This window comes from Fistularia commersonii, chromosome 13 (assembly GCF_037954325.1).
Source record: "Fistularia commersonii isolate RoL2024-O1a breed Wild chromosome 13, RoL_Fcom_v1.0, whole genome shotgun sequence".
In the NCBI taxonomy this organism is placed as follows: Eukaryota; Metazoa; Chordata; class Actinopteri; order Syngnathiformes; family Fistulariidae; genus Fistularia; species Fistularia commersonii.
Window position 1 is genome coordinate 9,565,249 of NC_141296.1, and position 16,329 is coordinate 9,581,577.

The 16,329-nt window shown below is 37.2% G+C and overlaps 1 protein-coding gene across 1 annotated transcript in view; it reads right to left on the reverse strand.

Moving 5' to 3' along the window:
* gfra4b (GDNF family receptor alpha 4b) overlaps positions 1–15,698 on the reverse strand; it is a 39,495-nt gene extending 23,797 nt beyond the window's left edge. Inside the window, exon 1 of the mRNA XM_086158642.1 lies at positions 15,366–15,698. Within this exon, the coding sequence (XP_086014768.1) occupies positions 15,366–15,408 (43 nt within the window). The 5' untranslated portion in view covers positions 15,409–15,698. The remainder of the gene's footprint in view (positions 1–15,365) is intronic.
* Positions 15,699–16,329: the final 631 nt, after the last annotated feature.

Consider the following 16,329-nt stretch of genomic DNA (forward strand, 5'->3'; position numbering starts at 1 on the left):
CTAGTGACGTGCTTGGAAATGTCATTATAATTCAAATCCTGATCAAATATTCCCCAAAGATAATATTGTGCATATTTGAAGAATATTTAACATATTAATATTTAAAGAGCTAAAAACCAAAACATGTTGAATATCTAATCCTCCTAATGTTATGTAATGTGCTAAGCTCTGACAACTTGTGAACATGAGCCCATGGAACAAGGAAGCACCCCGATATTCAGTAAACATCAGTAATCTCTTGAAACTCTGAGCTTAACATTACAATTTTCAGCACTAACATTTAGTCGTGACATAACTGTGATCGGAACAGGAATGATCACATAGATTAATATAAATTCAACCTGATCCTACAATTAGCTGTGACTGCCCTTTGACTTTTGGTTCGAGGTAATTCTTTTCTTCAATGAATAAAACAGTCATTCTGCTGTGCAGTATCCAGTCACATCCCTCATCATTGTTAAACCGATAGTCCATAGTTCTCCTGGGTTCACCTCCGCTACTTTTCATCTGCATTGATTTTTCTTTTTCTCGCTTTATGTTTCAGACCTTTTCCTTCAACTTACTTTCATCCATCACCACATCATTGATTCCATCCTCAATGTTCTGAATCCAGCCTTCTGTTTCCCTGTCACCCTGCTTCTCTGTTCTATCTCCTTTAGGTTCTTAGAGATCAAGCCATTTATTTACAATTTCAACTAAAGTGTGTTTTACTTCTATTCTGACCTGTATGTTTGCCACTGTTGGAGTCATGTTGGATGTTGTTTCTGCAATTTTTAGCATGGACTTTGTATGCAATTAAAGAGGACGACAAATAGAGAAAGAGACATGGGAACTGGGAACAATAAATTGCGTTTATAAAGCAGAGATATGTACTGATCACTTGCTAACTCAGTGCATTTAGTTATATTTGCAATATCATTAAATGGCCATTCTATTGTATAGGTTAGCATTGTGGAAGAAACACTTCCTTTAGTTTTAATGCTTCTTGTGGTGGGTGAAAATTACCAACAGTATTTGCCAAGGAGTAGTAGTGGTAGTAGTAGTAATAGTTGTGTCTTTTAACTGCAATTACCGTCCATTAGGTCTCATGTTGTGATATGGCCATGATATCTAGCAGCTGTGGCTGTCATTCATGAGCCATTACAGGGGGGATAAACTGTGATCTGAGTTATGATTGATGGTCGCATTTTACTGCCCTTATAAAGTCTTCTGTTTTGCTCAAACATCCAGCGTGTCTTCAGTTCTTGAGCAGCTTATGTGGTGTTGTAATTTCACAGTAGCTATAGTGAAGACATTTTCCCAAGATTTTTTGTGGTATTTTTGCCCACAGTGCCCACCACAATTCTCACCGCAAACCATGCATTATGTTCTTGGACTTTATGAGCATTCCCTTGCCTATTGTTGATGTTAAGCTTACTGTCTGTCAGATGTTGAGGAAAGAAGGAGTGGGATGAAGGCAAATGGGGTATCTTTGATTTAGATTCAGTAATGGTGAATCAGGAAATCCAGATACAGAAGGAGAATCAGGTGCCGAAGCAAATGTGAGAATTCGAATGGAGGAATTGAAAGATCAGCATTAGTCTCTGTGTCCAAAAACATATTTCCCCAAAAGACAGATAAAACAGTCAATTTATATTTTTAAAGTCAAAAACCCAATGCACTATTTTTTGGGTTTCTTTTCTGCTTTAGGTTTTTGCTCATGACATCCCTCTGCTCCTGAGGTGTCTGTTGCCGATAAATGCAAATTTACACTGCATTGAAACTAACACAACATAATGGCCAAGTGGGTCAAAAAACATCACTGACCCATGTTAACTGATTCTCCCATTACAAAACCTATATAGAAAAATATACAGCTTCATTCCAGTGAACTGGTAAGTAATACCTCAGTTACAGAGGCATTCCATCAGCCATGGAAAGGCTAAGGAACACATGCAGATGAAAAGCATTCAAGATGCAGATGTGTAGGCTGAAAAAAATGGATGGATAACCACGAATCATTTTGCTCATTCTGAAACAAATTATTGTGAAGACGTGATTCACAACTGAGTGTGACAACTATTGACTGGTGATTGCAGAAAGCTGAAGTGCACTGAATAAAAACTGGCTATAAAACTGTCTGCTCTGCAATGTCTGACAGGGGTTTTAGTTACTGTAAGAAAAAGGATTAGAAAAAATGTATTGAAGGAAGAGAGTAGCTAACATGTACGTTTCATATTTGGACTCCTTTTCTTCATAACTAATTCATACTAGTGTGTGTGTGTGTGTGTGTGTGTGTGTGTGTGTGTGTGTGTGTTCTTAGTAGTGTGCAGCCCATTTAGAATGTCTTTCAATTGTAATCCCAATTTAACCTTAAAGGTAAAGAAATACCTTTTCTTTTAGACACCAAAAAAGTTGCAGGTTCTGACAGACTGGAGCCCAAGTTTTTAAAACTTGCAGCAAATTTTAGTGCCAAGCCTCAAACAAAAATTTTTAACCTTAGTCTGGTCACAATTTTTATCCCTCCTGTATTAACGTCACCTAATATCCTACCTCTTTTAAAAGGGGCAATCCAACTGCCTAATATAGCTGCAGCCCGATCTCCAAACTGTGTGTCCTGATTATGGTCCATTGTTAGCTATCAGCTAAAGGAGTTTTCAAACAGTAACAAGATTGTATATGCTTGCAATCTGGAAACAGGAAGCAGACATAGTATAATGAAAGCAGTTCTTGAGGTTTTTAATGGTTTTATAGATTCTATGGATATCAAATGACACGATGCTACCTTTTTTATTGACCTCCCAAGGGTGTTTGAAACAGTGGACCACAACTGACCTAACTGAGTAGCCTAGCAAGAGCAAGTCTGTCTCCAGAAATTGTTAATAGGTTTCAAACTATCTTACAGACAGGGCAGTACATGCAGGCTGCTGGCTTTAACACTTAATCTCTTTAGGTAAGAAAAGAATGCCTCAGGAGTCAATCTTAATCTCTCCTTTTTATCCCTTATATCAATAATATTGACCACAATGGGACCAATGCTAAGTTTCATTTTTTTGTTAATGAAACTGTGATATACTGCACACGCCCCACAGCATCCCTGGCATTTGACCAATTGCAAATAGTTTTTCGTACAGTTTTGCTCAGAACTTTGATAATTTCAAACTGCTGTTAGTGGAGACAGAACTAAATTATTATCATATGCTAAGGCAAGCCACAGAATTTGCCCCCAACTGTCACATCTCAGGGTTCAAAGATTGAGTCTGTATTAACATACAGATAACTTGTTGTTTCATGAATCTTATACCCAACATACCCAGCCTATTTATCAGTTGGTGCAAAAGGCTGAAATTGAAACTGGCCTTTTATTTCACAATTAAGTCATGTCTTTCTTTTCAGTTCAAAAAGAGGCTGCTTGCTGCTACTTTTATGTTGAGTGACGTTGAGTTGAAGGTGGTTCTTGTTGCTCTACTCAGTAAAACTCGCAATTAGACCTCTGTGCTTTTCAACCTCGTTGTTGATGCATCTGGCTGTAGAAGGATCATTGAAGAACTTTTGGGGGTGGCAGGAACTCAAGTTGTGGTGGAAATCACAGAGGGTGAAGAGGAATGGAGACAGGACAGTACTTTGGGGCACACTGGTGCTACACGCCTCAGATACATAGTTATCCACTCTACGGCCATCTTGTGAGGTAGTCCAATGTCCAGGCAGTGCTGTCAGGGTGAAGTTGCATACCCAACAGCTTGTCTCTCAGGAGGTGGGTTGGATGCTGTTGAAGGCACTTGAGAAGGCAAAGAAAGTGACTCTCACAGTGCTTCCAGCACCCTCCAGATGATACAGTGTGAGGAAGACGATTGTGTTCTCCGGAGCGATGTGCTGCATGTATGCAAACTTAAGGCGTTCAGGAAAGCAGCTACCTGTTTCCTCAGGTGCTGTTGGACGAGCCTCTCAAATGTCTTGACAGGAAGTTAGCGCTACCGGCCTGTAGTAATGGAGAGCACTTAGACGTCCTTTCTTTGGTACTGGGACAATGTAAGAGGTCTTCCAGGGGTCAGGAACCTACAACAACCTCAGAGAAGGGTGATGATTGTCTGTCTGTATCTTTGTTGTAACTTAACTTAACTGTGCCGCTGTCTGTCTTGGCCAGGACACAATTCAAAAAGAAAAATTTTATCTCAATATAATTTTCTAGGTTAAATAATGTTAAATTGAAAAAATTAGACAATCAAGATCAGACAACTAAATCATAGTATTGCACAGTCCATTTAGAGTGTGGAGTCAGAGGGTCTAAAGGCAATATCAATTCTACAGATACACTGTCGTTGCGCAACTAATGAGTAGTTAATATGGTCAAAGAACCCTCCTTGTGTCAATGATTGACTCTTCAATGTTTTGAATCTTTCTTATAATGGAGATGCCACCATTCCTGCTCTTCAATACAAAAGTCAACAACCCCCTAAATTGAAAAATTATAAAAATGTATATGCTCCTTAAATTGATCAGTAATGTTTTCTTCATTTTCCAAATGAAGAAAACACTTAAGTAAATGCTATATCACATCAAGGGAAGTCATTGGGAGCCAAATGGTTACAGCAATGCCAAAGCCAAAGCCAAATACCTGAAAATGTAAAAGCAACATTGGTCCAAATATTATTATCAAATGTGAACAGTTACACATTTTAAGACTGACTTCATGAGCACCTCCTCTGGGGTACACCCTCTAAAAAGAGTTTGCCCGCAGTTTAGGTGTAAATTGTTTGACCCTACCAACCACATTGAAGGTAAAAATTACTTCCTCTTTTGTGGTCAGTGGAACTGGCGTTGTGCAATTTTTGTCCAGGGCCATGTCAATGGAATCTCTGCTCTGGTTTCACTTATCACTCACACTGAGGTGTCAGAGGCTTAGTGACATTCTCTTGATCCTATTAATTAGGGCTTAACAAGGCATGGAGAGCCAAGGGATTTGGATCTGCGGGGTGGTGACAGAGTCAAAGGCCTCCGCAAATTAGATAAAATTCTTGTCTCACACACACACACACACAAACACACATACACACATACATTTACACAAACCACAAAGAGATATGTGAAGCACGTCAGTGTTAAAGAACATTGTGGGTGCTGAACATGTTCATTTTTGTTCTCAGATGAATACAAACTTGGAAAATACAGCCAATCTGTTCCAGCAACGGCAACATATTTGATAAATAAGCTCAAAAAAGAACTTCTAATAAAGGACCAGAGCAGAGCTGAAAAGATAAGTCAATCTGATAAAAGTGTCACGTAACTCAAACTGTGTTGGACATCGTCTGTGCATTTGTTGTCCGAATCAGTGGCGTGTCTGCATTAATTACATAGTGGTGAACAAAAGACGCCTTGCCTCTAACATGTGCAGATGTTGTAAATTCACTGAGGTTTATGGGCAGGCATTCGTTCGCCAGCCGGCTCCTGTCTGCTGCCTTAGTAATGGTATGTTTCCATTCCTAGAGCGCCAAAAGTATGGCGTGTCACTCAGTGCCCACCTCCATCATCTCAATGTTTCAAGGTTACGTAGTTGAGGATTAATTGACTAATTACCTTGAGGAGCTGATCCTCAGCCAAAGGTTATTACAGCAAATCATGCGATAAACCAGTGCAACACAACACAATGCATTCACAACTAAACTTAATACACAATGTCGGTATAACATAAAATTGATTTGTGAGGGACTGTTTGCGGAGAAGAAAAATCTTAAAAAAATAAATACATTCCGTGAACTATGTCGACTTTTACGAGGAAGATAGCAGCCACAAAGCCATCCTTGTTCTGGCTTGAAATTCATGCACAGGCAGCCTAGAATGCACCCAGTGCAACCAGGATGTGCTGTGTGCAAACAGTGAATTGAATTTTTGCATTTTTGCAATTTTTGAAACAAACACATTTTGTTTTATTCAGTTTTAGTGTCATAAATCTTTTAAACAGAATTAAGCTATTTATGAGCTTAAACTATTTGTTTCTGTTTACATAACATCATCAGATATATGCATTAATTTTATTGTCACTATTGTTATCATTATCATTACTACTATGACGATTACCACTTCTAATACTTCTACTACTGCTATATTATTTGATTTTATTTTTCGGTAACAAGAAAAATATATCCTATTTAGTTTGACAAACACTGTACTTGTGGCACTGAAACTTACCAAGCATTATTCTTGTTCCTTTTTGTTTTTTTTTGTTTTTGTGTCCATTGCATTTTTTTAACTCTTATGTGGTGGTTACGTGATATGCAGCAGTATTCTGGTCACTACTGAATACCATACTTCTATGTACAGCAAGAATGGAGTTTATTCAATTCAAACATGCATTTCCAGTCATCCCTTTTTATTGTGACTACAGCAAGACCACAAACTGATTACAGTGATTTGATTAACTGAAGCACTCCTCCAAGGCATAAAAGATGTCATATTAATTTAAATGAATGTGTTTGGTGCCATAGCTCAGTTTGTACAGTCTAGTCTGGGAATGTTGATAAGAAACTATTCCATTTGCTGACTGAAGTGCAGTATAATTATTTTCCCTGTGCATGTAAACAAACAATGAAACAGTGATTAAATACAATAAGGTCTTAGGATGCAATTATTTTAATTTTATAATCTCAAGAATACAGCACACGGGCACATGCACAAGGGCACACACAACGCTGAAAATATCAAATGCTCTGACTCATTTATCCTGCTTGTCTATGACATCTTAATCCCACTTGCTTTTTTGCCTCTTTGTTTGAGTATATCCTAAATGTCTAACTTAAGTTTCTGCCCACTAATTGGCCAAACTGTAGGTGTTGAGTGCAATGAAATTTCTCATTTCACACTCAACTAACTGGTCCTTGGACCTTTTGTCACCTGTACTCCTCTAGAATTTGCTTCCATTTATCATCATAAAAATTCACTCACCCCAAATGGATTTAGAAATGTCCAGGTAAGAAGTGGAGCTCAAGCCTCTTTTCTGAAACTGTGTCACAGTGAGGTTGTGCCCACTTGGCTGGAACTGTTTTCTCAAGATGGAGCTAAATTCAGAGCTAATGAGCCTCTGTTTAGTCCCTGGAGGGTTTGCATTTTGGTATCAACAGTGCTCTTTAATGGATTTACCAACAGGTCTAATGAAGGCACTCAGATTATATTCACATAACTAGTTAGGAATAGATTTAAATTATGTAGTAAAATATAACTTTTACCATCTCTGTTAAAGGTTAGTGAGTTCATGTCTACTAATTCTGAGTTTTTTTCAACTCAATATTTACTGTTTTGCAATCACATTGGCTTCTCTCGGTCTCACACGAGAAAAAATAGTTGACATCCTTTAAAGAGAACCAAACCCTCAGCTTTAGAACACAATTACTGATCAAAATTAATGATGATAATAATAATAATAATAATAATAATAATAATAATAATAATAATAATAATAATAATAACAATAACAATAATAATATTAGAGAGGAAGTGAACAGGGTTGAGGGAATGAAGGTATTACTAATATTCAGAGATAGTAAACCAAAAATAGGGTTCTTCATAGACCAGGTTTGACCAGCATAAACAAATTCAGGCAAAGTGGTGCGTGATGGTTGAGAACAAAAGTAAATACAAACTATCATTCTTAAGGGCATATGGGTGGATCTGATCAGTATCAGTTAATCTCAAATAACCAGTGCCTGGTTATGTTATGTTATGTTATGTTATGTTATGTTATGTTATGTTATGTTATGTTATGTTATGTTATGTTATGTTATGTTATCGCTGTCATAATACACACACACACACACACACACACACATATATATATATATACACATATATATATATAAATTGCAATGTATATTTTTGCGAAACCATAGAAATAGAAACTACATTTCTTGTTTACAAGTTGTCTGTCTGTAATGTGTAGTCCTATCTAGAATTATTTGACAGACAGTGAAAACATGCCTGTGGGCATTGCTGTTTGTCTGCAGGCTTTAACATTGGTTGATTTTCATTTTAAAATCTGTCCATGGTCTGTTCTTTTTTTATTTATCTTCACATTTGTCTTGAAATGAAATTCTACATTCTTAGAATATTTGAGAAATGGCTGTCTAAAAACATAGCATCTTTCATTTGGGATGACCTGAAGCTCTGTGAACTACTAATTTTTGGGAGAATAAAAGTCTTTTTTGAAAGATAAAGAATTAAGAGAGTTAAGGATTTGTGGACAATGTAATTACTTCTAAATTTGTACCAATGCTTCAATTGAAGTCTGAAAAGTTCACTTTTGGAAAAGAGGTTTTTTATCTCGATTGGGTTTTACCTAGCTAAATAAAGGACTGATATTCTTCCTCTTCTTTCGGCTTTTCCTGTCAGGGGTCGCCACAGCGAATCAACTTTCTCCATCTAAACCTATTCTCTGTATCCTCCTCTCTCACACCAACTACCTTCATATCCTTACTCACTATGTCCTATATCTTCTCTTTGGTTTTCCTCGAGACCTCTTGTCTGCCAGCTCTAATTCCAGCATCCGTCTACCAATATATTTCTATTCCTCCTCTGTACATGACCCAACCATCTCAGTCTGGCTTCTCTGACCTTCTCTCCAAAACATGTGCTGTTCCTCTGATAGACTCATTCCTGATCCTATCCATCCTGGTCTCTCCCAAAGAGAACCTCAACATCTTCACCTCTGCAACCTCTAGTTCTGCCTCCTGTCTTTTCGTAATTGTAACAGTTTGTAGGCCATACAGCATCGCTGGTCTCACCACTGTCTTGTACACTTTTCCCTCTATTCTGGCTGATAGTCTTTTATCACATAGTACCCCTGACACTTTTCTCCACCCATTCCAACCTGCTTGGACCCGTCTCTTCACCTCTTTTCCACACTCTCCATTGCTCTGGACTGTTGACCCTAAGTACCTGAAATCCTCCAGCTTCTTGATCTCCACTCCCTGTAGCCTCACCGTTCCACCAGAGTTCCCCTCATTCACACACAAGCTAAATAAAGGACTGATAATGATTGAAAAACCATTTCCATGTCCTGAGCCATAGTTTATGTAACCTTAAATACAGTGCTTTGAGTCATTATCGTCTTTCATACACCTTGGGTCTAGTGTTGAGGGTCTAACCTGGCCATCCATGCATCCATGCATCCAAGGAAAGATCCCATTCCAACAAATTGGTCTTTTGGACGAGAACATTTACTGCAAGTATGTTTTCAGCACCCAAATACTGTGAAAACAGTCATGTATGACTGCCTTACTTGTTGCTTTTTCACTGCTTTATATTTGCCTGTGTGTGGCTTTAGAATAGATGTGGAATGTATCAGCTGAATTATCCTGTTAAAAATATATTAAATCAATTGTTTTTGCTGTTTTGGTTTTGTTATTGTTTTGTTTTGTTTTCTTTTCTTTTGTTTTCTTTTGTTTTCTTTTCTTTTGTTTTGTTTTGTTTTGTTCCACTTGTGCAGGAGGTAGATCAGGGAGAAAAAAAATACTGTAATTTTGCCAAACAAGGTTATTATATTAGACATGTTACTTTCTCTGCATTGTTTGTCACAACTTTAACACAATAAGCTCTTGTTCCAAAACTGCTGTATGAAAAGTGTTTTGCTACAATTACCTTTTTTAAACTGACACCAGACTAACAGCCAATCTCATGATACTGTCTAAAATTGCTATATACCATACAAAATGCAATAGAAAAACTTTTAAAGAACTTTAAAACAATCTAAATTCATGTTTTCAATTACTTCTTTAATTCCACAGGGAGTCTTTCCTCGTGTTGAAAACAGATTAAAACTTAGCTATCACTCCTGTTAATGCCACACAGATTGCTTCTGACATTCTTCCAAATCCACACGATTAATACATTCACCCTTCACAGAAGCAGAGCAGTTGTTTTCTAAAATGTATAACCTGAGATTAAATTTTCAATACTGGTTGTTTGATAAGACCATTCGGTGCACGTGCAAGTTTTAACATGGACGTTTAACTAGCAACATTCAGCAGTGATTCAGCAACCTGCCACCAGTGGCAGAAATATTTAAGAAATGCAGCCCGGGTATAAGTCAGAGTCAGCGAAGCAGTGACCTCAGAGTGATGAAGAGGAAGCCCTTCCTATGCATGGTAAAATCATACAACTTTCATCCCTGTATAATACCATGCACAAATTGATAGATTTATGGTTAGGGTTAATTAATTAGTAATATTTGCGTCTGCACTCTGGAAATTCTGCTTCTAAATATCCCATTAAACATATTTGATATTTGTTCCCCTTTTGAATTATCTGATCTTAACCTTTAGCTATCTTTTATCTTGAAGTCTTTTTCCTGTTCAACTGCCACTATGTTGCTGTAACACAGAAATGTCTCTGTGGCGAAATGTTGTCATTTAATTTGGTATCACCTCCAAAGAAATGAATGGGGTATGTTTCGATTTGTGAAAATGAAATCCATTTTTTCACCGCAAAAAATTAATTAAAAGTCCCAAAGGGTCAATTATTACCAGAGCAAAATGGACGAGTAAAATCAGGACAGAAATGTCAGCTTATCCGACTCCATAAATGTTATATCTATATAATAGTCCACAGTCTAGTTGTTCCACCAGGTCGCCTGATTAAATTTATTGAATAGAGCTTGATTTGAAAACTCTCAATGACTGTCTTAACACATCAACTATTATTGGCGCAGCAGCTGTGAATGGGAATACAAATATATTAGCATTTTCTTCATTAAACTTTTAAAAATCATTTTACATGTCCTTTATTCTGGTTGGAAACACAACTAGTGATACTTATCAGACTTTGCAATGCATTGTAACACCAAATTATCTATATTCTCTATGAGCCAGTAAGCCTCTAAGCATGAATATAAATGAAGCATTGACACTCTTGTATCTCCCCTTTACTTGTTGTTGGTCCTTTTCTCCATAACAATGGCTTCAGTCACGTAAATCTCAAAATGTCAACACATTCAGTAATGAGCTAACAGTGATATAATTGGTAGCAGTGGACTACAATAATGGATTAGGACGTTAAACTCAGACTCATTTATTTTTCTCCCCCATTCATCACACTTAATCAATTGTTGAGTCTTTGGCTTTATACCACCAACACTCCACCCCCGGCAGGTCCTGACAGCTCACTGCTCGCCGTGGTTTTTTAAGTTTCTTTCCATGATCCGCTCTTTGACTCCCACCTGCGTGTTTCTGTTTGAAGATCTCACTGTTCAGCGTTGCAGTCAGCAAATAATGTGAAGTATTTAATAATGTTACCATTAACAGTCAGAGTCATGATATTGACATTTGGTGATCGGCAACTTGCCATCAGACTTTAGATGCTTAATAATTCATTATACAGGCCTTAACGGCAAATAACAATGGAAGTACTGTCGGCCTGTGTCGAAAGCTTCCGACTTTACCCAACAAAAGAGTGCTTCAGTATACTCCAACATCGAATATTTCCATAAGCTCAAGAGACAGACCTTAAAGAAGTAAAATCACCCAAAAGGCACAAGGTAACATGGATCAGTCATCTTTGTGAACATCAGTTGCTCCTAATTCCATACCATCATATACATATTTTACCATTTTCCATGATGAAAACGCGTCCTTTATCATATTTGACACATTCCTGATCTTGTTTGAGATGCTTCCATAAACAACTCAGAAAGTTTTAGTCCTTGCAATTGCTGCAAAAACATATCTACAATACTGGATCCCAGATGTAATTTTATATGTACCTGAAAATTGATTCAAATAAACTCAAACTAAGGAAAATGTGTCACGTGCAATAAAACACAACAATTATGGAATTAATCAAACCCCATTCATATAAATGAGCAAGTATAGAGAATTGCAATGCTTCAGATTTTTTTTTTATAATTACCTTATATAATTTATTCTGATTTTAAAAATGTTTCAATATAATACTTCATTACTTTATTTCATACAATACCAAGAGCCCTGTCCCCCAAGATAAACTTGTCTTGACCCTCCAATTAATAATACTTACACACAATCACACACACACATGGACCCATTGCACAACAAAACAAAAATTACCCAAAAAATCTGTGCTATTTCTTTTTTAAGGTTTGAAGGCTATTTTCAATCGTAGTTGAATGTTATTTCTCAAAACAGAGCAAAACCCCTGCAAACCACATCTATCACTACACCTTGAGAACCCCTCATTTTCTCCACTCAGTACAAAACAGGCTGTTTAATTGTTGAGCTATGGAATTTGCTGAAGACTTGTTTAATTTTATTTTTACATAACCTGAATACTGAGTTTTGTCAACAGGAGCCCTTTTTAAAAGTTTGTCAACAGTATCAGCCTTATATATTTTGCTCCACTAGGAGCTAAAAAATATCTAAATATATGTGTCTCTGTTCTGAAGATGTTTCACCTCCAAAACATCTTCAAGAGCAGAAACTCATGTCCAGTTGCCATGAAGAGATCTCGACCAGCATTAACCAATATTTTGGATGATGGAGAACTTCCATAGACATTTCTAATTGCAGTTTTCAGCAGTATACAGGTACTGTCTAGTCATTGAGTTTAACCACATGGCAAGAGCCATATAGAACTATTCACTCTCCACAGCAGTAAGTGATGAGGTACAAAAAAACCTATTATATCGTTAATATCTAGTCATACAAAGTACCAGGATGGGGAACACCCCACACAGACTTTACTTCCATCAATTTCAAAGGATTGGAATGACTAATGTGAATGTGAAGCTTTTTCATGTGATGAGTTTTCTATTGCACTGGATGAAACCAACTCCAAATGAAATTCATGACAAATTCCTTACAAGGGGTCAGCCAATATTCTGGGTAATAGCATTTGTTGCCGCACTTATCTATCTCCATTAAAGACACAGGTCATATCCCACAATGTCAAAACCATTAAATCAGAAAATACAGCCTGACTAGAGCCCCATGCTGTTGTTGCTAAAAGGATGATCTGATTGAGGATATTGAAAATATTTTGTGCAGCAACAAACAAATCTATGGTGGGTTAAATCAGATGTTTTTAAGGTAATTAACAAAACCATCATCAGTTTTATATCCCTGGATATAACTTTAAACTCTTTAATCCTGTACTTTCCTCTTCTGCTCTTCCATTCTCTTTTCTCTGTTGTCCTTAAAACAGGAGCGGGCTAAATGAATTCTGAAAAAAAAAAAAAATCTGTCAGGGCTCACTGTTTTTGTGTTTGTGGTGTTCTTGACCAATAATGAAGAGAAGAAATATTTCACATAACTGAAAAATAACATATTTTCCATGAATAGGCCTATTTTGAGCATTTTTTTTGCTAATAATTCATGGGCCCAGTTCTGGGGGGTCCCTTCTAACATGGGCCCAGGACAATTTACTTATTTGTGCCCCCCTCGTCAGGCATGACTTTGAAAACTTAATAGTCTCCTCACCAATATTTAATGAAATCTTCTTTGAATATTGAATGAAATCTTCTGTCTCAAGTGGGGTACATACTTTGATATGAAGTTCCTATATTGTGCCATTTTACAGTCTATACCATTGAGAGTTTCTTATCTAAGATGAAATAATTTCTTGCTCTGCACAATTTTATTTTATTCCATATAAACTTCTGGTTGAATCTGTCAAACTAAGCCCCGGCATACATTTATCATGTAGATACCATCAAATCTTGTAAAGTCAACTACTTGCCTTGGATTCCTCTCAATTTTCATAACAGCGGGAACAAAAGTAATACAATTTGAACCCTCAACACCTCTGAATACAGGATCTGACCTTCCAGTTTATCATCCTTTGGGCCACCAGTCCTGTATTGAACATCATGCCTATTGGAGATTCATGTCTCAATTCAAACCAGCATGTCAAAAATACAATCATGTTGTTTAAATGATATATTTTCGCGTACACCACAATTATTGTAAATCCATTCTTATGAAGTGACACATTTTTGTCTACAAGATCAAATAGTCTGGCTGTGTTTGAAAAGAAAATGTCCCACTGTTGTGAAGTAATTCTACCTTAAAACGGAAAAGGTAATAACAATCACACAAAGACATTCTCTAATGGAAACTGGGTAAGAAACGAGAAGAAGACTTTTGCCTTAAGAGCCCTTTTAGGAAAATTGTGGTGATTTTCAACTTTTTTCGTTCGACTACGTGTGGCAGTTGGGAGAGCTGAGTAACATCTGAGCTTCCATCGACATTAATGAAAGTCTCTGAAACTACTCAGCAACACATATGGATGGTATCACCCAAATAGCTTATTGTTTGTGAACTTTTTCCATTTTGTCTTGACAAACTTTCTCAACAAGCTCATCACCTCAGAAATATATATTAACATAATTTCTGAGTGGTTGTATATTTCATCTCACCAGATTTGCTAAATTGCAGAGTAACTCATAATAATAAACATCTGCAGATTCAAGGTAAATAACATGAATACGCCATCCTTTAACAACTCTATCAAGACAAATTCATGTCATGCCAGGGTGACTGGCTGTTTTTCAAAACATGCAACTTGCTTTCCCTTCCATTCAGCAGTTTGGTATCCTCCATTAATGTAATGCAGTCCTCTGAGTGTATTAATAATGAATAAGGAGGCACATTACTCACATGACTTTGTTAAACAGGAAATCTGGTGCCAGTTCAATGGAGAATGTCTATCTCCGATGTCATGACTATCACTGAGTGTAATAATGAATAATGATGACACATTGTCGGGGTGACAAAGAGATCCTGAGCCAACGGCAGCTTCTCCTCTCATAACTGAAGTGCTGCCACAAAAATCAATAATCCACCATCACTCAATAACAGTAAAAGCAGGTGGCTCAATTACAATCAATGAAAAATCAAGGAAATATGGGTGAGGAAATTGACATGACCACAAGAAAAAAATGGATGTTGAACAGACATAATGTATCAAATATGTAATATGTATTGAATATTGAAATATTTTCATTTCTTGGTAATCAATGAATACCAACAAATAATTAGAGCACGTTGTAACGGGTATCTGTAAAGAACGAACTTTGAGAACATAGATGGATATGATCTTGATATCATACGATATGATGAAAACATTGATCAGTGCAGGTATTTTTCTTCACGCTCATCTAAAAGTCCAATAAAATGCAAGTGATCTGTGATCTAAACTTGTAAGCAAAGAATTTATCAACCGACATGTTAGGTTAAAAATTGGGATAGAGGTTTTACAGAAAAAAGTAATAAAATCTAACATCGGTAGGAAACAGAATAAAAGCCACCGGCAAATGATTTTACTTCACGAAATTCGTACTTTAAATTATCACGAGGTAAGTTGGATCATTTTTTTCTCTCCAGCAACCTCGATCATAAACATTAGAACATTCAAAAAGAGATACTTACCCAGAGTTATGAGATGAAACAAATACACTCTCCACAAGGTCATCTCTGTGTGGAGCGAAGAATCAAACTTACGCGTGGAAAGTACAGCCTCAGTTCTACAACTAAACGACAAGAAGGCGATATCCTGATAGTCGTGTGGACATCATCTTGAAAATCCCTTCAATTGTTGCAATTTCTTGGTGCCTTTTTTTCTGTAGCGACCCAGCGTCCCATCGGTTTTGTTTCATCGAGCTGCTACAACCGCGCTCTTGTCGGATAGACGTGCGTAATAAGCAATGCGCGAAAGCAATCCAGTGCGCCGCGTTATTGTCCGCCGCTCCTCTGCTGCGCGCCGAAGCGGTCGCAAAAGTCAATGTGTCCCCTGTTGGGAGGATGCTGGAAGGGGGGGTTGGGGGTGGAGGAGCACTGCAGATGTGTGCGTGTGCTTGTGTGTGCGCGTGTGTGTGCATTGCACAGCTTGGTTACACAGACACGGCTTTCATCAGGTATGACAAAAGGTAAAGGTAAATTTTGCTGCAATTCCTTAGATAGAGTACCGTCAGCTTCGTGGCACCATTATTATTGTGTTTGCATTTAACCTGCAGCATTTACTAGCCCTCCTATAGGAAAAATAACACGGTTAGATGTCTCACACGAATAGAATAGAATAGAATAGAATAGAATAGAATAGAATAGAATCCCACAGTGGGGATATTTCAACCTTTCATAGCAGAAAGTGGACTGTGCAAGAAAAGTTATTCAAAATAGAAAAATAGAAAACTGAAACCAAACAATAAACAGTGTAAACAATATATAGTAACAGGTAGGACTCCAAGTTGCACTTAACAAGTTGCACTTAAACCATATATTGATAATATATAAACAGTATAAACATGCAAAAGTGCCAACTAGCTGCGAACAACTGCAATACTTGGAGTAGTAACATTGCATTGGTAACACCTATGGTGTCTGAGTGAGTGGGTGT